We start from the raw sequence: 23615 nt of genomic DNA on the forward strand, positions 1-23615 counted from the left end.
CAATTTGCCGTTCGAGAGATTTTAATAACACTTTTCCAAACATGTTCAAAATTCAACTAAAAAACCGGCAAACTCTTGTTTAGGGGTCATGAACACAACACCAAACACTGTAGGATTTGGTGAAGATGGTTGGCACGGTTCCATGATTTTCTATTACAATTATTAGATTCGATTGAATTTGGGATAAGAAAGAAAAAAATGAAGAAAATTGAGTCTTACAGGGGTAAAGGTAAGTGCGGCGCAACTAAAATTTCAAAATTGATGTCACTTGAGGCCGTACTTACTACTTTTTGCTGATTTTCATTTACCATTGAGTACACCAATAAACCCTGAACTACGTTCGATACTAAATTTCGTCAGTGTCGCACAGACAAGTCAATCCAAAGAATGAAACCAAAACTATCATCAAACCAATAAAAAATAAAAAATATTAACACGATTCGATGATTCAATCCAAAGTAGTTAATCACGACTATAGCATGCTTTGCGTCGCGTTTTGACGGAGCAGGCAACATAATTTGATTTTAGTCGCTATTTCGTTGAAGCAACTACTTTGATTTTGAGAAATTCTGCCAACTACCTCTCACTGATCCAGCCAGGCCCGTCTACTTTCCAACAATCACAGTTCTTCAGTGTTTGTTCTCGCTTATCAAGTCTTTGCTCATCACCCGTTTTCACACATCGTTTTCCTTACCGCAATCCTTTTAGTTTTTGGGCAAAACCAAAATGATAGAAGGAGCTGGACAAGGAGTTTGATTTAACTACTATAGTTATTTTTTACATCTTCCAACATTTTTTGGCTGGAAGAAGATTGTTTCAAAAAATTTCCAAAAGAGCCCAAAGCTCGCTTTGGTTGTGTCAGAATTTTCCCATGTACAATAAGAAACATTAAGTTGGAACATTGAAGTAGAGGGGAAAAGTACTGAACAAGTTGGACTATTTCCCATTAGAATGGGCATGCTTATGGAAAGGCCAAAGGTTTACAAGACGCTCAAGTACGCCTTTTGAGAAATAGCCAGAGAATCCTGCAGGGGTTGCTGGTGGAGGGAAGTCTTCCGCAGGCATAGCAAATGGACGAACCATCAACTCCATTTTTTCCATTGTGAGACAGGACCCTACTTCTTGCAGCCTTTCAGGACCCATAATAGGCAGTGTGTGCTCCTGATGCAACGAAGATGCCTCGCTATCATTTTCCTGCAACGAACAGAAATAAGCTAATGAAGAAATTCAACATTTAAAATCAGCATATATTCCTCTCAACGAAAAGTTGTCAAGGGGAGAACTTTTATCATGTCAATAAATGGAATTTCCACGAAATGAGTGACGTAAAAACTAAAGCCTCATACGGCTGTTTTGTGCAGCTGCGAGGGATTAACTTAGAAATTTCTAAGCTTCAAACCAGTTGCACCATTTGTGTCCTGATGCCCAGTGGAATTGAATTGAATTTCACTTTCAAACCATACACCAGATGCAGCAAACAATATAAATTGAATATCATTTACCTCCAAGGGGGATAAATCAGCACCACGGCTAAAGGTCAACTCTATGCGGAACCTTTTTGGATCTTCCAAATCTACCTGCCATTTGCAAACCAAAATTAAAATCAATATAACACAGATACCACATAAACTACACATCACATGACTCCAGACAATTATACCCCATCAAAATAATGAAAATATCGCACTGTTCTACGAGGTACCTCTCTTTTCTCTGTTCTCATATCCTTAAGCTGCCTCTTAGTTAGCCCAGTTAGTTGCAACTGTCTGGTTAGTTTTCACACTTGTTACTTCCAGCTGGTATAGTTAGTTAGGGTCTCTAGGATTCTGAACGAGCCTTGCCAAAGGCAGTTTCATATACCAAACCATAATGGATTCTTTAGGATGTTCTATTTGTGGACTCTTTCCTAGTCCTAGCTACTCGTCACTCCTATATCACTCAACAAAGTACAGTTCACCACAACTGAACGACATAGTTCACCTAAAGAGAATAGGGCACTAGATTACCTTACCCTTTAAGTAAGGGTGGGAAAATTGAGGAATCCGATAAAAATTCATTAATCCAGTTAAAATATTAATAAATCTGATTCGTCTTGATCCATTTGATAATAATCAAATCTATTGATTGACAAATTTTCACAGGTAAATATTCAATCCATCCATTAAAATAATATATTTTAAAAGATTAAAAATATATTTTTAAAACAACTTTCAAAAGATAAATTTCTAGGAAGTAAATTTTAAGAAAGATTTAATTATCAATAAATTTGTTTAGATTAGTTTTGATTCATTAAGCACTGATAGGAGGATCCATTGGATTTTGAAAAATATTGGATGGATCATTAACCATCCGGAAGGATTTGATCCGATCCTTTTTTTTATATTTATCACCCATACCTTATGGTACATGAGTACAAGCCAACCCAAGTCACTAAAAGGCTTAAAATAACTATCAGCAACATATCGCACCACTGTGTACCCCCCTCACTATCAACACCATATTGAAAATGCCAACTAGATATAATTGTAAACGACTGGAATGTTGCAGACGTGCAGCAACAACTCAGAAACATTGCTTGGGCAAGCCCAAAATAACCTACCTCCGTGTTTTCAAACATCCTCAGCACAATGTAGCTCATATAGTCCAGCTCCTTTGTTTTGTATAGGCGCTGTAGAGCGTTAAAGCAAACGAGGCTCTCTTCTTCTAGAAGAGATTCATCCAGATTACAATAGCGAAGAACATTCATGAGAGAATGGATATGTGATTCCTGTAAACATAAATAATAGTTAAAAGCAAGAATATGGAAATAAAACGAAGATAAATTCATGCAAATATAAAAAAATTTGAAGCTGAGTTTGCACCTATTTGGAAATTATAGATAAAGGATTTTATACCTGTTTGTTCAAACATAATTTCACAGTTAAACGAAAGCTTTGAATGTTTGATTTGAGGGAAGGGAGGAGTGAGGTCGGTGTCTAACTGCTTAAGAGAACAAAACTCTCCTAGAGCCTAACATTTCCTTTCACATAACTCAAATTTTGAGAATCAAGACCTTGATAAAAACCGAGGTGTACAAAATATCATTAATCAAGAACATTCCTTCCAAGAAAATTTTATTCAAATCCCCTTAACAAGAGTCTAAATAATGCTAGCAGCTGGACCAGAATAGCCTGTACAACATGTTTGACTATGTGCCTTCGATTCTGTGTACCCCTAGAATCCAACAATTGGCTTAATATATGTTTTTTTCCACATCTATTTCCATTTTTTTTTTATTAAGCCGGTTGTTGAATTAGTTTGATGTACTAAAGATGGAAAAGGATCCTAATCTCCAACACTAATCCCCAGCCAACATAATGACAAGATTTTGGGAAAATCACTTGAATGACACTCATTGAAAAATACTTTTTTTGGAATAATAAACCACTTAAAAGGTCTAAGATGTTCACAAGAATAGTCAATGAGTAACCTATCTGTGATTGAAATAACCAGTTTGAAAATACTTTGACATGACAGAAAGACCGTAGGGGGGGGAGTGGCCGTGGGATAGAAGTAAACTTCTGTTCAAGATTTTATTAACATAATCTGATCTGAAAGGACTCACTGATGTGAAGTATAGGCGTGTTCGCACATGACGTTCAGGTGTCTTCACATTCGCATACCTGGGGGATAATAAAAAGTATTAGAATGCGAGTAAAAATGTACAAGATAAAAACAAAAACAACATATTTACTTTGGATCCAAACGGTATTTGGTCTCCTTATCATCATCATCATCTTGATCCATTGATATATCACTTAAAGTGATAGATTTCCTTATTTCATCATTCTTATTTGGATGTTTTGACTTGGAGTCACTATCTTCCTTTTCAGTTTTCACGGAGGATGAATCACGGTCTTGGTTACTCTTTAACTCAGCAACACTAATGGCTTCCTCTCGAGTGTTCCTCAAATCAATTAAAATTTTACCCAATAATCGACGTGCAATCTGAATCAAATTAATACAAAGAAATAAAATAATGTAATAACAATTTACAATTTTTACTCGCTACCAAATGTTTTCTGTGCAACAATCAATTTTCTTTTCATTTTACCTTAGCCTTACCTCATGTCATGCAATCAATTTTATGTACCAAATTGAAAATTTAAAAATAATATTAAAGTTAAATTAATCTGTACGACCCTGAACTGTTTGGAAGTATTTAAATGTACTGTAAAAATTTATACTAGGATCCCTAACATAAATCATTTTTAAATAATTCAAGGTCCTACTAGATAATTACACTAGCAACTTTGTCCCTAAACTAGAAAATTTTCATATAGATTCCTTATACCAACACTTTACCTTTGAGCCAATCTTTAGCTTCTGCTTCGGATTTATTCCATATTCATTTGGAATTACACCGTCAGCAAGTGCCTGCAAATAACAAGGCATAATAAAGGTCCTATCTTCATTGCTCAAGGTGATGACGCACAGGAATATTACATGTGGGTATGTTGTTTCCACAACGGAATACTTGACTCTTCTGGTTTTTTAAAATCCAAATATTATTTTAAAGTGGTAAAGCAAAAATACTACTCAAAATTTTAAGAAATATTTTTGCTGAGTAAAAGGTGCTCAGGCTTCGCAGTAAGTTTTTCTTTCAACAAGGATAAATACAATAACAAACAAGAACAATAATCTTATCCAACTAGATGACGTTTGCTACAAGGACACAAGTATAAAGGCAACAAATTACACGTGAATCAAAGTTGAAAACAGTGTAAAAAAGTGCAGATGGAGTATCTTGATGCACTAATATCAGCAAGGCTACATACAAGTATGAAATTTATGCTCAACCCCAAGAAGCATGGAAACATTAACAATATTTAGCCATCCAAGTTATATATCAAAGTATATGTAGTGGACACAAATTCAGGCTAGTCAGTCAGGCTTATACAGGTTCAAGCTGTTCTACTTGAGCAAAAATTTTCCCTAATTCATACCTGGGCAACCTTAAAAAGCTTATCCAATCCCTCTAGATTAAGGTGCGCATTATGTAAAAGATCATATCTGTAATATAAAAGTAAATGTTAATTTCTCAAAGATAAGAAATAAAAGAGGCTACATAATTTAAATGAAACTGCCAATTTTTCCTTCATATTGATGAAGTTGCAGATTATGTACAGATATATTGAAGAGTACTATGTGTTTGGCTGTTACTTGCTCAACCTAGAAATTTCTGTTTAAACAATTGTGGCTATAGTGGGTTTCCCAAAGTTCAGCAACTAGTTAGTAGTCTCAACTTTAATACCTACATAGACACATCTCACACTAAACTGGATGGAGGGACACTTGAAAATGTTGGAGATCTTACTCAACTGGAGATATGACCAAATTATAATATATAAATCAATGCAAATCTCACCCTGCAAACCAGTTGAGAGTTTGAATTTGGCATGAAGTCCGCTTTCTAAGATCGTATCAAAACCTAGTTGGACATATCGTATCATCCACTACTATCATACCACAACAAATATCTATTTTCCACACTTGAGTGCCTAGTAATTGGTGTGAGAGGTGATACGTTAGAGATCTCACATTAATCTCCACTGTTGCAATATTACACAAATATTGTAGATCTGGAAAGGTCCTACTATGTCATCATAAAAGCCTAAGGAAATAGATAACTTACTTGCATGAATCGTAGACATCAGGAATTTGGGTGATGTCAAAGCGCCTATGAAAGTAAAACACCATCAGTGTGTCAACCAAAACAATAAGCCACATTAGAAGTCGTGATAGTTTTTTTGAACGATCTTTTCACAGGAAAAAAAACGTAATTTGAAAAAGCTAGAGAAAAATAAAAATCATTCTAATTAGGAAATGAATTGAATATTCTTACACACAAAAGAATTGTTTTACTTTTCAAGTAGCTACAAATTACAAGGGAAAAAGGTAAAGCATTCTTTATTACAATGGCCAGAGAAGAAAAATAATTTGGATGAAATGATTTAAGAACAAGTTCATCTACAAATCAAGGAAAGATACAAATAGTGCCCATGTAAACTACAGGGGTTTAATAAGTTTTGACTTCAACAATAAATAGATTTAAAAAATTCAATCAGGAATCCTTTTATTGTGTACATTTCATGTAACTAAAAACCTTTTCTCATGTGTCGATAGCATTTGAAGTACCATTTGGTTTACTCATATATAGAAGGAAATACAATAAAATCAAACAAGATTAAACAAAAACTAAATGTAAATGCTTACTCTTTCCGTTCATTATACAGATCCCTTTCAAGCTTTTTCCATCGAGCATACATTAAAAGAAACCCTTCACTACCACAAGGTAATCCAGCAGCTATACGATCAACATCAATATTTGTTTTTCCAAGTGCTTTTGCTTGATCATAAGGAGGAATTACATCATATAGGCTCGTTTCTGCAAGATTCTCATCTTCATCCGTGGCAAGTAGTCTTACTTGTTCAGTAACCTTCTTAATCAAGCTTACCTATTCATTACATAGGCAGCAAAAGTTGACAAAACAGTTTTAGTACCATTTCACACAAGTAGTTTCATGTTTAACAGTAGTGAAAACCTATAGGAGAAATAACTTGTGACAAAAACACTATCCTATCAAGAGTAATGAACTCAGATTTATAGCAAACATGTTTCATTTTGATAGATAGTTAGATGGTACGAACATAAAAAAAAGTTCAATATAATCTTTCAAAAAATTTTACTATTGCAACTCAATCAACTGAAATTTTAAAAAAATTTAGTATTGCAACTCAATCAATCTTTGTTCGACATATTTCTAACCATAAAAAGTTTACATATATTGAAAGAACTGCTTGTAATTGTGTATTTTGCATTGTGTACACACATGAGTATTCTTATTTAAAATGAAGAGATACAATAATAAGAAACAAAATCGATATTTAATAATTAGAAATATTTGATACAATATTTCTCTATCAAATCATATCATATCTCTAATATAATCCAATATTATATTTCTAACACTTCTCCTCAACCTAGGGCATATGAGGGAAGCTTGTTACAAATACCATTAATACAAAACCCCTCAAGAAAATCATGTTGGTCAGTTGGCTATTAGATCTCATAACGTAAATAATGACATAATATCTTTGTTACATGTGTTGGAGGGCAGGACAACTTCCGAAGAGCAAAAGTTCTTGGAAAGCTCAGCGGCTGCTAGACTTGGAGCGTGGCGGCTACTAGACTTGGAGCCGCAAAGAGAAAATGTTTGGAGAGTGCAGCAGCTACTAGGGAGCAAAAACACTCAAAAAGTGTAACGACTGTCAAAGACCAAAAAATGTTTGGGGAGCGCGCTGCCTGCTGTGCAGAGAAAAAAAAAGGCTTAGAGGGAACAACAGCTGCTGGAGAGTGCAGAAGCTCAGAGAGTGTGGTGGCTAGTGGGAGCAAAAGATGCTAAAACATGCAGCAACTCCCAGAGAGCAAAAAGAAATGTCTGGAAACTGCAGTGGTTGCCAAGAGAAAAGATGCTCGGAGGCAATGGTAGCTGCTGGGGAAAAAAAGGGTTTGAAGTGCACAGAGGCTAGGAGAGCAGGGTGGTTGCCCAAGAGCAAAAAAGCTTGCATTGGATTAGAGGGAGTGACAAAGTAATGGCCTAACAGGGAATTAAAGACAAAATAGGCCACTGAGGATCGTACTACTCTTGTACCATATTGAAATGATTGCTTGTATTTGTGTATTTTGTACACACATGCATAATACGGAACAAAATCAATATTTAATAATAAGAAATATTTGGTAACATATTTTGCTATCATGTCTCTCTATTTAATGTAACATTCAAATAATATCTCTAACAATATATGACCAAAACATGAAAGCAATCATACATAAAATCACATTAATTAATATTTATGGTTGCTTGAGAGGGGGTTTCTACTTTTAGTTTTAAAAGAGATGTTCTATTTTTAATTTTAAAAGAGATTACACAAGGGAATGGTTCTCCCATTTTCCCATTCACTCACCCAGCAATTATGGTATGTTCATTCTTTAGTCTTTGCTTTGTTTTTTATATTGGACAGCTTTGTCACATTCTAGAGCTACCATGATCTGGGTTTTCCATTAGTGGAATTGATCAGAAGATATCTAGATAAGATCTATTGTGAATTTTAACAATAAGAAATCAATCTATCACTATTTCATTCTTGCTTAGATTCTGGGAGTTACATGTGGATATGTTTTAAATGAGCAAAATATAAGCACTAAACCACATCTTCAGTCAAAAAATGTAATAACATTGCAATGAATTTCATCATCCCTTTATGCTTTATTCGTATGACACTCCCATACACTCAACATATTCAGGCAATGATTATTTTATTTTAAAAAACATGTACTTTTTAAACAATTTTTAAGTTATACACTGGAATCTTCTTAAGGCAGCACAGCAAGATAACCAGATTAGTTTTTCTCATAAAAAAGGATCTTTTAGCTTCCCCTCTGAATCATGCCATGGAAGAAGAGATTAATGACACAACAATGCATTACTAAATTTACAAAAACATTACCAACTTGGGAAGCAATTCTGACGCGTTAGGTGGCAGTCCAGCACCATCAACCATCCAAGAAAATTCAGCTGATCCATTGCTGAGGATTGTCTTTGAACTGGAGGTTATGATTTCGTTTAGCCGAGCCTGCAGAATATTCAACCATGACTATAATAAGTTGAAGAGCATAGCAATGTTCCTGTATTACTTTCTGAACCTCACTTGATATGCATGAGTTCTTAAATACACAATCAGTAGATACCACTGGCCAAGGGTTCAGGAATTCAATTCTTGTTGCCCTTGACTCTCCACACAAAATTAAACTTATGCATGAGATCAAGATCAAGTGAGTCTATGCATTACCCATGCTTTAGTCCGAAAGCTCTAGTAGGGTGAGCATCTAAGAGATATAAAAAATTATTCATAGGCCTCCTATCGAGATATGAGAATATTTTGGAGTAAATGAAATGAGAATAGGAAGGGATCGTTTCAATTCCCATAAATATTAAGGTAATTGGAAAGGAAATGAGCCTTTCTACAATTATAGGAACACGGGGTCCATCACAAAGGTGCTAGAATCCGATATGTATGAAGAAGGCCTCAAGAGGCATCCATGAGAGAAGTGCATTATATGATTTCTAATCCTATGAAGAGGAGAGGGAGGCCAAGAAAGACACTGGAGGAAGAGATCAAAGAGGGACTTGAGGTAAATAACATTGCAGAAACTTTGGTCTTTAATTGAGCCAAACGGTGTTCTGTAATCCATATAGATGATGGCCTTACCTAGTGGGATAGATTTTGTTGTAGTAGAATGTGTTGGAAAGCATTTGTTATATAATATGTTGCTAGCATTACTCACAATTCCAAAAGCTTAACCTCTTAGACAAAAAAAAATGAATGGTTTCCATCTCTAATAACTCTACAAGACAAAAGGGCCTTGCATGAGGGAGTATCTAAGAAATAAAACAATTCAGCCTTCATCTAAGCTTAAGCCTTTAGGAAAATTGGTCTTTGACGTTGAACAAATTTTCAAGTTTTCATCATTACTGTAATGCCTATGAACAAGAACACATAAATCAACGTACACACTTCAAACCTTGGCTTCTTCCATTTCAATACTGGCATTGTCAAGCCCATCCAACATGGAGGAGTCCTTACTGACAAGTGAAACCTAATATTACAATTGTTTTAGTCAAACATAAAAACAAAAAATAGATCAAAAAGTTTCTTTCAAAAATTTAAAAAACAAACAAACAAACCAGGATTGGTGTTAGCTGCCCTTCAAGGTCAAGAAGACCTTTGGCAAAAGCAGCTGCAGACATCTGTTAACACAGACCAATATAAAATGGTTCATAAATAATGCATTTTGACAGATTATGCCAGTTAGCAACATAATCTCGACATTAAAAGAAAATTAAATAACAAGGGGAGTAACTGCTTTCAGAACCACTCAGGAAGTCGAGGCCTCCTTTTGATTGAAGGAACTAAGTGAGACAACCATACCTGTACACGACCCTCATCAGAGCTGTATATCTTAAGATCATGACGGTATGTGCTATGGAGGCGAAGCAGCCCGGTACCTTCTCCTACAACATTTAAGAATTTAATTTGCTTGTGGACAATTCCTTGTCATGTCTATAATTACAAGAAGAATGAAATATCATATTTGAAATATATCGTTCTGACTAATAAGTAGCACTCCCAGTTTTTAAACATTAAAAACTGATTTTGAACTCAGTAAGATGATCTAAAACATCTTAATATTTAAATACATCCTGTATTTTTGAAGATTCAAGTTCGTGGCACAATATCTTCTGTGACATTTTTCTTATGTATAACCCAACACATATGAACATCAAATTGAACTTTATCCTTAAACTTGAACTATGTAGGAAAATAAAGAATTATTTATTTATAACAATTACACCAATTACATTCTACCATCAAAACCTTAATTTTTTTCCTGATTGCTATGGAGATATTGACAACATTTTTTTCCTAATAATATACTATTTACAACAGTAAAAACAATTGATAGCAGTATATCGGTCAAAAGAAAAGGAAATTTGATATATTCCATATAGTTTAAATACAAGCTCTAGTCAATCATTTATAAGGAAAACAGCTAAGCCTAAAAAGGGAAATAAGGAAACAATATAAAATAAAAACAAATATCGAGACTAATTTTTTTCATATCCTAAAATGTCTACAATATGACACATAGGATATGGCAATACAGTTATTCTAACAAAACAAGGTATGATACATACAATACACGATACATATTTAAAAATGTTTAAAAATTCATAAAAATATCAAATATATAACTACAATTGTTCAAATCGAAAGTAAAAACACATTTCTTAGACATTGTTGAAATATAAAGTTATAAATCATTGTCATCATAAATTACTTCCTATTATTTACACATAGGAATAACATTATCAACCTCATTAATTTTTTAAAATAATTCATAAAGAGAAAAATTACCCTCTCCAGTTTATGAAGAGCCACATTTATATGTATATTAGAAGTGTGGACACCTCATCCAACACACAAAAAAGAGTATTAATGCCCTCAAAAGGTTTCGATACTTCATTGATATGTATTGGTGAAGTATCCTAGAGTACCGGTATTAAACACGTATCAAAGATGGAGCAAATTGAAATATCAGTGTTTCATACTACCCGTCAAGTTTGTGAATAGATATCATCATTCCCAACTTATGATAAGTTCTTGGGATATTATTTTCGGATGCTCCTTGGTGAACAAGTCCACCAATTGAAGCCCCGCTGGAACGGGTGCAGTGAGTGTAAGATCAAAGAATGCTTTTACATATGTGGGTAGATAAATATTGTAATGAAGCCAAAAATATACAACCCATAAGTATCAAATCTATAAAAAGCAAGTATGCACAGAGCCATAGGTAGTTTATATCTCTTACAGCACACATTTAGGCAACCACCATTCCTACCTTAAAGAAGACTTTCAAATAATCTACACAAATATCAAAATAGAAAATCAGTGATACAATTTCTGCAGTTACTTCCAGAAAAAATCTGCTGTAGCATGCCTCGGTGCCTTTTAGTTTAAACTTCAGAATGCATTGCTAACAAAAAAATCATTTGAGTTACCTGGATACATATTATTCCGGAAATATCTTCCTAGTTCTTCAGCCTACAAAGAAAAAAACACAATTAACACAACTGGAAAGAGGATCAAAAATACAAATCTCACATTTACTATCAAGTCTCAACAACAGCAATACTATCAAACTCAAACTATGCAGAAACATTCTTTGATGTGTTTATTAGTCTGAACCTGCTTTCTGCCAGCATGTGTAAGAACACCCCCATATTTAAGAACCATCAGAGCTTCAACAGGCCGTTCTTCCTCTCCTTCACCATTGCTTTTGGCCACTTTGATCCACTTTAGTGGCTTTAATTGAACCTTTCTATATATGCCAGAGAAATGCCCACCCTGATATGAATAAAAGAAAACAAAAGTACACTAAACATCTCAAGACTATTTTTATCAAAATTATGAAAATAAAAAAATAAAGATGTTGTTATTCAAGCTTTAGAAGTCGTGTATGTAGGAGTATTGTCTTCCTATTTTGCAAGCAACATGGGTAGAACGTCACAACTAATAGACAAGTTTCTGTATGTGCAACACAGAAAGATCACTAAAAGTCTTTCCCACAAGACAGACTAGCTACATGATCAAAAGCTGCCATTATGCTCCATAAGAAATCTACCATTCCTTCATAATGATTTCACTTTTTTCTTGGTCTTCCTTAACCTCTATTAAGTTAGCACTTATCATTCATCTGATCAACTCTTCTCAATGGCTTTTTGGTTGGTCTTCTTCTCACATGACAAATCATCAATCAGAAATGTCACCAATCAAATATTTGCATATTGCCACATCTAGCAGGAAGCTGTGTCCTCAGTTTCCCTTTCTTTGCAGTATATACAATCATGGACTTCGCAAAGCAAGGAAAATTGGATTTTATACCACATACTAATTCATGAGTTCGTAGCACACAATCAATGTGATAGTATAAGTAGTGTTAGACTATTCTCTGTATCAGTTTTATGTTACCATTAACTAGAAAGTATGATAAGCTGAGTCAGCGCCATGTAATAGTTAGTAGCTATCTGTCCTTCTTTTAGGACAGCAAGAGTCTATCATCGTATAATTAGATCTTGACTAAATAGATAGTAGCTTAGGCAATAATATATTCATAGTTAAGAAAATTAAATACCTCCTCGAGGACAGCTTTAACTTGACGGAGCTTTTCACCGTGCTCGACTTCAGCCTCACTATCACTTTCTCGATCTGGTCTACATAGTATATACAGCTATAATTAGTTTAAAACCCTTGCTTAACATAAATACGAAATATAAACTGATTAGAAAACCCATGAAATTACCTGCTAACAACAATAGTAAACATGTGAACATAGAAAACTACAAATTTATTATAATTCAATCAAAAGAAATATTGAGAAGAAAACTGACTTTACCACCCCAACCACACTTCCAAAATTTGATTAAACTTTCACATCAAATTATTGAAATTGAGTTGCATGTGATGCTAATGTGCAACAAACATTAAGTGTGTGCATAATGAAATACCTGGTACGAGGAACTAGCATGCGTGTGGCATCTAATAGATCTTGAAGTTGAACTGCACTTTTAAGTTTTGTCTGCAAACAAAAGACCATCAATCAAGTAAAAGAGTGAAATAAAATCCAGTGACTCAAATAAAAGTTGGCAAACATTACATTAGCACTAGAAATTCATATCACCTCAGCTCTAGGTCGACCACCATTGTATTTCAACATTAGGTTTAGTAGTTTTTCCTCGGTAACTTTAAGCTTCACCTTCTGTTTGGGAGTTCTATCACCACTGCCAAAAGAAAATAGTAATTAGCCAAGAACAAGATGATTAACCAATTTAAGTTACAAAAAGGGGAAAGAACATACTGGCGAATAATGGCAATCACACAACGTAGTTCTTCAGCTTGTCCAAAAGTGCCAATAATACCACTACCCTGACGAGTGAGTCCCTCTGAAGGTTGGACTGGTTCATTTACTTTCCATGGTAAAGTTGGTGGAATTGCCGAAGAAAGATGAGGTGCTTTTGCATCTAAGAACATCTTCCGCAGCACACAAGCAGTATCATCATAATACCTTAAGAAGATCCAATTGTAGTTACAAGCAGAGTGAATAACTGCTGATGTACTTTGAACTATCTAACAAAGCCAAAATAATAAAATCACAAAATATTACTTGTGTGAGTTTTTAACAAAGCTCCATCCATTCACGTCACAAACATAGGAGCGTCCCTCACATCTCAAGAGATCAAACCCACAAACCTGCAAGCAACAAGAATGAACTATAGTAGGAGAATAAGAGGAGCAGACTTTGAAATATTTCTTTCCTTCAACAAGAAAAACCCATTTTTAAAACCTCATAATCAAAGAGTGTCAAATGCATATGAAGCTGAATGCATAAAATGTATAAACTTCAATTAGCAGCCACATATCAAGGCAATCAAAGACAGGGCATTATAATGCCTTGAGCCAAGTCTTCCAAGATACCATTTTCCTTGATCTACAGAAGCCTTAATACTAGAAAACAACATAGAAAAAGCTAGTTTCTATTAACATAAATTTACCATATAAATTACTACTCAGGATAACATTTGCAGTAAATATAAAATACCAATTACAAAAACCCTAAGATACTGGCTGCTAACTAAGAGTCCATAGGATAGACGACTAATAATTATTTGAACATTCTTATTATTATAACCATTTTAACATCAAAGAAAGCAAGCTGCATCCCAAGCCTTTTGGGTTTTTACAATTATAATTAGCAACTGAAAGTCTGTTTTCCCTTAACCAGAAAGACTCTCCAAAGGTGCTAAAGGTAAGAAACACACTAAAGTGATAATTCTCAGCCAACAAAAGGTACTGAGTGTTGAACGCACTTGGCTCAGCACCATGGTACCCCTTCTACTACACAACCCCTTGTCAAAATATTATTAGCCACATAATCCCAAGACTTAAAGAAATCAAATGAAGTACAAAATAAAAACAACTATTTCCCGTAGGGGGAAAAGGTATTTCCAATTGAATATAGAGTAATGATAAAATAAAATCATTTACAAAATATTTAATGATAGAACTTGTTAAGGTGGTTACTTGTCAAAAACGGATTTAAATACTTCTTAAGTCACCGGTCAAACTTCGATTATAAGGAAAATAAACTACAAAAAGAAAGACTAAGCCATTATGCATTTGAAGCACATGTATACAGGGGACAAAAGAAACAGAAATGCAACTATTGCCAGGATTCTGTAGCAATTCTAACTATCAAAACCCAAACTTCAAAATTTGAAAAGGTTCAACAACTCTAGGATTACTAATCAGTTAAGTTGAATGCAAATTAATCTATGTATGCAAACTAGGAGCCAGATAGCTGATTTTAACAAACTTTCAGAAAACGGTCACTCAAAACAAGCCATAGCCCAGCAAAAAAAGGATCATCTTCAAATGGCATGCACTATTGTGGTTACCACATTCTTAGACATACCCCTTGCCTGAATGCAATGCAAACTTCTCTTGCCATTTCTTTCTCAGCAGGAGTCAGTAGGACTGGATACCTAACCTGCCAAATGAAATTGTAGATATTTTTCAACAAGAAAAATCAAATTATTGTTCCACACCAGCCTGCTTTTGAATGTTAAATATTTATTTCTTCTCAAATCCATCCAAAATCTACAACTTAGACAAACATTGAATGTTCATGCAATTATAGAAAGATATACTAAAACAAACAAAAGCAAACAATTTAGGCAACCAAAAAGACTGTTAGTTACTGTTTAGGAAAGCTCTGATGAAAGGCAGTGGTGCAATGAAAAATATGCAAGGGGAGATACATTAGCAGAAAAGACCTGTGAGAGAATACCCCTACAAACAATACTCCAAGCTACCAACTCTAGAACACGATTTATACTACTGACTACTTAAAAAGATGCACAAGCATTAAAAAAATTAAAAATCAAATTATCTCAATTATTACACTTTAGTTTAGATCTAGAGGCCAATTGTGTTATTTAATATTATAATTTCACTCACAGTTATTTAAGTAATTTTTCCATATTCTACACTAAGGACTACGGAATATTATTTAGGCAGTGTTGGAGGTAAGAAACTACACCTCCCTCACGCCGAGACTGCCAACTCGTGCGTGAGACTATATATTATGGGTGGTCTGATAGCGACCCGATTGCGAGTGGCACGATAAGCCCAACACAAACACTCACTAGGATAAGCTTGAAATGACTCTGATACCATATTACGAAATGGACTTTAAGCCTAACTTAACCCCATAAAACCGGCTCAAAGGATTGAGGTTTGCACCCACTTATATACAATGAGAGGCTCTAATCTCTAGTCGAGGTGGGATCTCCAACAATAGTAAATGATGTCTTTTATATTTATGCCAAGAATGAATGAAGACAGATAGGTTACATAATATTTTACTACTGCAATTTAATAAACTACTGCAAGTTTCCAAAGCTTGATGCAAATATGACAATGATTAAATATTTTCTACGAACAATAAAATACACCATGAACAACCCCTCAAAATCTCTTTCATTTATAGCTTAAAAGAAATTGAAAATATAACAAATTTTATTCCAATTTTATGAGGTGTTACTAGAGTTCCTAGTAGAATTGAATATATACTTTAGTTACTTTTAACATGGGAGTTTAACGACAGCAGCTTTTGACATGAAAATAACATTTTTGGTTTTAACTAATTTGTTTATAACAGTTTACTTTACTGTCTACACGCACATATTCACATAAGCAATTACTAAAAGGAAACTAACTGATGTTACCAATGTCTTGTCTTTTAAAACACAGTGAAAATTTCTTTTGACCAACAATAAAGAATACTCTATTACAATAAGAAAACCCGAAAGGAATCCCTTTTATGTAACAAAAAAAGACACTAATTATTAGAAAAATAATGCATAACTGCTGTTAAATACAAGAATAAAATGGAGCAAGTGTAGACTGTAAGAACCGAAACTGATATATGGCAGAAGGGCCTATAATGTTTGACAGGCTTCTTACTTCCTTCCCATCAGGATTTCTCATCACAACACCATCAACAACGGGAGACTTCCTTGCCTCGGCATGAGCATATTCAGGGCCAACTGTATATACCTACAATCATGTAAAATTGTTGAAAATCACTTTTGTTGTGAAAAACTATGTAGAAACATCACATATGTTATGAAGAAATAACAAAACAAACATAGGCAACATAAACTTCACATCCAAACCTTCACATCTGTCCCTCCAGTTGGCATGAATTCCTCATAAATATAGGACCCTTCACGTCTCACTCTTCTCACTTCAGGATGGAACTCACTAGACCTGTTGCCCACCTAAGATCATAAAATACCCAAAGCAGCCTGAATTACTTGATTATGTCATAAGACCAAAAAACAGAAATGATAACATCAATTATTCCAGAGTTCAATGTTGCTTTTAGGACATAACAAACTGATTTCACAGAAGGAATACAAATGAAATGGAATGAGATGGAATGTAATGGTCATTCTAATCTAATATAATAATAGTCTTCCAGCATTGTTTGATAGAATGAATTAATTTTTTAATGCAATTTAAAATTGAACAAATGATACTTATAATAATAATAATAATAATGATGATGATGAAACAACAACCTCATGTGCCCATGTAAATACTTTAGCAGTAGCATCCACCACTGCTTAAGGGGTTAAAGCAAATTAAATTTAACAAAAATAATAAATACATTTTTTTAAACTACTCGGGCTATGATGGGGAAAGGAAAATTAAATCACATTTCATGGATGCAGCATGGAATCCATGTCGGTTTGGGACATTCATTGCTTTTATTTTTTGGTGAAAGAAAGACAAAGAACATGATCAAATAATCGCTGTCTTTTATGACTTACTATGTGCTCTAAAATGTTAACTGCATTACACCTGCCTCATTAGGGAGAGTGATAAGTCAGCCTAAAGCTTACCTTCCTAAATAATTCCTTCATACCTCCGCCAGCTGAACTGGGATAGTATATCATTATACTATGATTATCACCTTCACAAAATAAAATAAAATAAGGGTTATACCACATCCATAAAAATATATGTCTAGTTGGTTATATATCAAGTAAACAAGAAAATAAATATAGAGGGTCTTCATGAGAACTTGAATCTTCCTTACTTTTTACAAAAAGAAAAACCATTGGTAATTTTGCAACCAATACAGCATTCTGTGTATAATCAAATAACAATAGCATAAGAGAATCTATGAGGGCTTAACTTCTATCATATAAATATATGGCACAAAAGTATGTTAGATAACTTAACTCTACAATACCCACAAACTTCATAAGTTTCTCAGTAGATAAGTACCAGTATAGTATTTAGAGCCATACCATAGACATGTAATGCTAATGGCTTTCCAAAGAATCATATATCATTCTCGTGCTAAAGCAACCCAATGCAATGTCCATTAATCAGTTGCAATCCTAGGCAGACTATTAGATCACACAACACATTGCTTTCAACCATGATCAGAAAGAAACGTGGAATTGCAAAAAAGTTTCAGTCTTAAATACAATAAATAGGCTCACCATCAATAGGTTTCTCCACAAATGGCTTCCAGAAACGCATACCATGAACCTCAACAAAATCTTCTTCCTCAATGAAGTAATCCAACTGTTGGTATGGCACTTCTCTATTTACAAGGGCATATCTTGGAACAGGGATTTCAAACTTTTCAAGACGCTTGAACCACAAAATTGAACATTATTAGAACTGTTAGAAGAAATAGTAAAAAACATTTGGCTGTAATAGGCCAAACATTAACACACCAACCATACAGACACATACAATATTTTTTATGTCTAAAACTCTTTTAAGTCGAGAGCATATGGGTGGCCTCCCCCACCCCCAGAAAAAAAAAAAAAAAAAAAAAAACACTTGAAACTAACTCCAGCTAGAATTTCTTAGCTGGGTAAGATTTTACACTAAAAATAACACAGATTTCTGATCAACAAGAGCTAGTCAGATCCCAAAAAATGTCAAAGGTAGGTTTGTCCATTGTTGGAGACCAATTTCCTAAACGCACAATGCACAAGCCCATTTTACCTTGTGAATTCAAATGTTGCAAGGATTAGATTCCTGTGTTTGGATTGGTGGAAGAGGATAGAATGGAGGGAAATGAAATGTAATGGCATTATGTTCCACTTTTTAGATCATTAAAAAGAGGGTGGAATATGATGAAGATTAGTAGAACCCATTTCACTTTAGCTTCTCATTTCCCCCCACCCCCAATTTGGGAGGAATGAGATAAAATGGGAATTTTATTCCATCATAACATAATAAAATTGAGTTTTTTATTTCCATTATAGTCTATTCAATTCCATTTTATCCCATCTCTTTTCTAATCCAAACATAGCAGGTCAAAAAGGCTCAAATAACATTTAACAAACAACCCAAGATAATATTTGTTATCTCTAACATCTGCTTCCTTACATCCTTTTAAAAAGAAGCGTTACACAAAATAAATGTACAAAAGAGCAAATCATGCCCTTGTACATGCAAATCAATTATGCATCATCTAACTTATGCTTAATATGAGAAGCAGATATCACAGCAATCAGCTTGCAGCCAGATAAAATATTACAAAGCCATCAAGGCTTCGATAAAATGAAATCTTCTATATACTTATTTCTTAAATGAAAATCGGAGATAGCTTAATGCAAACAAAGTGAAATGACATGAAAGATGAAAACAAATCAATTAGAACATGGCCAAACAAATAAAAAGACCCCACCCCCTTTTACCTCATATACTTTTCTTCGATCATGAAGAAGGTGTTGCGGCTCCAGTTCATTCACTAGAAAGGGTCTGAATCACAGTGCATAGGTTTTAGATCAATAAGCATTCTCGTCCAATAACTTAAAGAAACTATAGCAAAAGAAGTAAACAACAGGACACAATTAAAACAAACAGACAATGTGAAGAAATTATTCCTATGCCAGTACATATTTAAGTGAACATCAGCATTGTCTTGGGGGAAGGGGGAATATAGAACAATGTTATCAAAGGATATCCAAATTGTATCAATCCCACCATTTTGCTTTATTTATGCCAGAATTGCTGAACTTATGTTAAGAGGTTAACTTGTTATCATAGGTTAACTCATCTTTTGTATTACCTATCTATCTCACACCTACGTGTAGGTAGATCATCACATCTTCTGTTCGTTCTTTCTTTCTAAAGATTAAGCAGTGAACTTGAACTTAAAATTTAAAACTGAAGTTACAAGATATATATAAATAATCTAATGCCCTTCACCACTCCACTCTCCCTAATGGCTTGCTCCTAATTATTACTCCTTTACTTTCCACCCTTGACAAATACACAAGGTTGTTACATCCTAAATGTCCATTACATCGCTTACATTATGCCCACCATCTTAAGTCCTTAGCCCCCCTATTAAGCTACTACCCTCCCTATTCCTCCTATCATACACTTCAGGAATTGCAAGAGATCTAACATTCACACTTCTCATAACAAATCACAAAAGAGACGGGTAGAAAGGAACAGTGGGCCAGATATAAAATGCAGCAAAAGAGTAAAGCATGCTAAACAAAGTATAGGACTTTACTTCATGAAAGGCCAAAGCATGAATCAATTTATCTCATAACAAATGTGCATCCAATGAGGCACAACTGAAAAAAGGGACATTATCTGCAACTAGCAGAAAATAGCATAAACTGTGCACTGTTAAATTCATAAAATAGTAGCCTCCTTAATCTTGCCAAAACCAAAACCGTGAAAACATATCATCAGCATGGTTTGTTGTACCAAAATCCTTTTAAACACTCATACCAAATTTGTTAGATTGATTTCTTTTAGAAGGTGAATGTCAAGAAGCTAGAATGTAACTGTCCTCATATTACATCAGCATTTTTCCATCCTATGTAACTGACCTAGGCTCCAATAATATTTCCAGAACATCTTACAATAGCATCAGTATTTTGATAATAATATACTATACCCCGGTTTTGATTATTTATATAATTTATTTGACATACAGACAGATCAAATATAATTAGTAAATAAACAAGCTTACTTTCTCAAAGCAGAATATGCTTCAGCTTTTTCGAGAGGATATCCAGATGAATGAAAAGCAATTAAACAATCGCACACTGGCCAGCTGAAATAATAGCATAATATAAATTTAGTATGCTAACACTGAAACTCTAAACACTTAAATGTTGACACCAAGAAATATTTGAGCTATAAAGTCTCAGATGCAAATATTATTCAAGGAACATGCTGGAAAATAATAGGCAAAAAATGGTTCCCTTGATTGGATGTATTGGGATAGCATAACAATGCACGATGAGGGAATAAAGTGTTCTCTAGGAACAAAAATGCTACAAGCACACTCCCAAAGATACTTTTTAGACATATTCTCTCTCAATGGTTAAAATTTATAAGAAATCACAAAAAAAAAAAAGTGTGGGAGGCACCTCTTATTCAAATGATTATTTCTCCAGGTTTTGTAGTTTTTAGTGTATTTCATGCAGTGAAAGAGAGTGTATCCAAAAAAGTATTTTAAAGAATATGCTCTTGTGTTGTCAAATATACATTTGAAAATCTCTCTACTTCCATGAGGTAAACATCCCCCACAAAGAAGTTATTCTTGACATCATTACCATTCTTTTATTTTCTTTGTGCCACCAGACACACAGTTAAAGACTCTTTCAGATCAACTAAAAGAGTCTAGTACCGATGGCAAATTAAAAAAATCAGAAAGGAACTAAAAAGAAAAACTAATAAAAATTAGAAAAGTTATTATAAGACAGTATGTACTGTGTAGGTAGTCTTTCAAACAGATACTAGCTTATTAAAAAAGGACAATAAATAGATCAATATATGGTTCTTCAAAATGTAGAATCAAACAAGTTCAACTGATATTAATCATACCTCTCAATTGGTTCTTCAAGAATAACCTTGTCCCCAAAATATACTACCTGCATATATTACAACGTACTGGTGAGAAAAAGTTCAAAAAAGCACAACCGTGGACCATCTGTGTCATATACAACAAAAATATAATAGAAAAATATGAAAAAATATTAATAGTTGTGTTTTTAATAAGTTGATAGAGTAATTTATATAATATTATTTTCTCTCTTCTAACTCCTTTCCATCATATCATTAATTACATCTCTCATGTTTCTCTCTCCTCTCTTTTTTTTCTCTCCCTCTACTGTAAAAATAGCATTTCTAAAAATCAATGAGAAATGGCAAAGAAAAAATAGCATCAACTACATATTATTATATTGTATTAGTATTACAAAATAAACAATACGAAAGGCGCTATCACCAGTACTTTCATTAACAAGTCAATTCCAAATCAATATCGTGTTAACCAGAATGTCGGAAAAAAATAGTTAACATTCACCTACCTCGAATTCACCAAACGCTTGCAACCTCCGGAGAATCTGCTCCATAGGCCCCGAGAAAACCTGCAATACAAAACAGAGCCACTCAATCAAAACATTCACGAAACTGGTTGCGAGTGAAAGGAAAACCACCACACAATGAAAAACCAGGATCCAGCGTGAAAATAATAATAAATAATAAATTAGAGAAAGAACCTCGTAGCCACATTTCACCTTCTTTTCCATGACGCAGACACCAATAGTTATCTTATTCGCAGCCAAAACTTGTTCCTCGTCCATCTCCTCCGCCATCGCGACCGAAAAAACTCTATGAAGACGAAACTCCAACAATCGACGCCTCTTCGCGAACACAAGAAGTGACGAGCACGGAACTCAGAAGACGAAGGTCCGAGCGCGGTGCGAGAGAGAAATGCGGAGCAGAAAAATCTCTAGAATGCCGAAACGAAGCAGAGAAAGCATGAGAAGAAAAATGACGGAAACTTGAGCCACCGACTTGGATTTGTATTTATACTGGAAAGAGGGCGGAAAAACGAGTCAAAAGACTAGTACAGTAGCACGCAACTCACGAGTTCTCACGGGGCGAAGCTGAGAAAATAAAGATAGACGAGAGTAGAGTAGTTAGCTGAATCCCTCTACCAGCCAATTTAATGCTTCGTTTCGTTTTCTCAAGAAAAAAAAAAACTTTTTCTACCTCTTTCAAAAACATTTAATAAAATTAATAATTTAGAAACGAACCATAATTTATAAAAAAAAATAAAAAATATTTACCCTTTTCATAATGTTACCCAACCAAGTGCCTCTACTATTTTTCCTTGTGCTATTTGAAAAAACTTGTGTTTATGAGAAAAAAATCATAAAGTTTTTATCTACTTATTACTTATTATAGAGAGGTAATACTAATATATATTCTTCCAAGTTAGTAGAATTTTCCTATTAAACTTATCTTATTTTCGCACATTTTCTTTTAATTTCTCTCTATCATCTCTTTTGATTTTTTTTCTCTCTAATGTTAAAAATGAGATACTTGTAAACACATGAGATACTTGTAAACACATTCAACGTTCAGATCAATTGTAATAATATTTCATTCGCAAGTTCAAAATTAAAACAATCATTACTTTTTATCATTAATTTTCTCTTATTTATAATTTTTCGAGAAGTCTTTCTCCAAATTTGTCTTAATCGAGAGACTCAGAAGCACATGTCTAATTAGTCGACTTCTCGATTTATTGTGAAATGCATTACATTATAATTTATAGTATATTCTATGAAATAAGAAAAAAATGAAAGTAATTAATTTGAATGAAAAGTATTGAAAAGGATAAAGAGTTTAGAAAAGGATAGGTTGGTAAAATAGAAGAAAGGATGTGAGTTATTGAAAGAGTTTAGAAAAGGATGGATTGGTAAAATAGAGAAAGGGTTGGCGCATGCGTGCGTGGATTGATGTGAAAACTGTTGGAGGGATTGTGGAATATGCAACGGAAAGTGAGGTGGTAAAGTTTTAGGTGTAGGAGGGGTGAG

General features: G+C 34.0%; 1 protein-coding gene across 6 annotated transcripts; it reads right to left on the bottom strand.

The window, feature by feature from the left end:
- Positions 1-388: 388 nt before the first annotated feature.
- LOC137826626 (inositol hexakisphosphate and diphosphoinositol-pentakisphosphate kinase VIP2-like) lies at positions 389-22761 on the bottom strand. Of its 6 annotated transcripts, none has more exons than XM_068632674.1 (30): positions 22308-22761; positions 22094-22157; positions 21613-21655; positions 20753-20836; positions 19458-19521; positions 18243-18396; positions 17634-17704; positions 16902-17006; positions 16690-16782; positions 15137-15211; positions 13829-13914; positions 13523-13729; positions 13346-13445; positions 13173-13243; positions 12800-12878; positions 11854-12012; positions 11667-11709; positions 10036-10118; positions 9792-9854; positions 9629-9703; positions 8554-8679; positions 6256-6497; positions 5675-5719; positions 4986-5052; positions 4345-4416; positions 3734-3987; positions 3605-3662; positions 2600-2767; positions 1503-1577; positions 389-1194 (listed from the first exon to the last, which is right to left on the bottom strand). In XM_068632674.1, exons 1-30 carry the CDS (start codon positions 22383-22385, stop codon positions 937-939), a joined length of 3162 nt encoding a protein of 1053 aa, XP_068488775.1. In that variant the 5' UTR covers positions 22386-22761; the 3' UTR covers positions 389-936. The 6 variants fall into 6 exon arrangements, with proteins under 6 accessions (XP_068488775.1, XP_068488773.1, XP_068488774.1 ...); XM_068632672.1 differs by having other exon boundaries at positions 22290-22753; XM_068632673.1 differs by having other exon boundaries at positions 1503-1573; positions 2596-2767; positions 22308-22734.
- Between the last annotated feature and the right edge of the window lie 854 nt (positions 22762-23615).

The sequence above is a fragment of the Phaseolus vulgaris genome, chromosome 8 (genome assembly GCF_000499845.2).
Source record: "Phaseolus vulgaris cultivar G19833 chromosome 8, P. vulgaris v2.0, whole genome shotgun sequence".
Classification (NCBI taxonomy): Eukaryota; Viridiplantae; Streptophyta; class Magnoliopsida; order Fabales; family Fabaceae; genus Phaseolus; species Phaseolus vulgaris.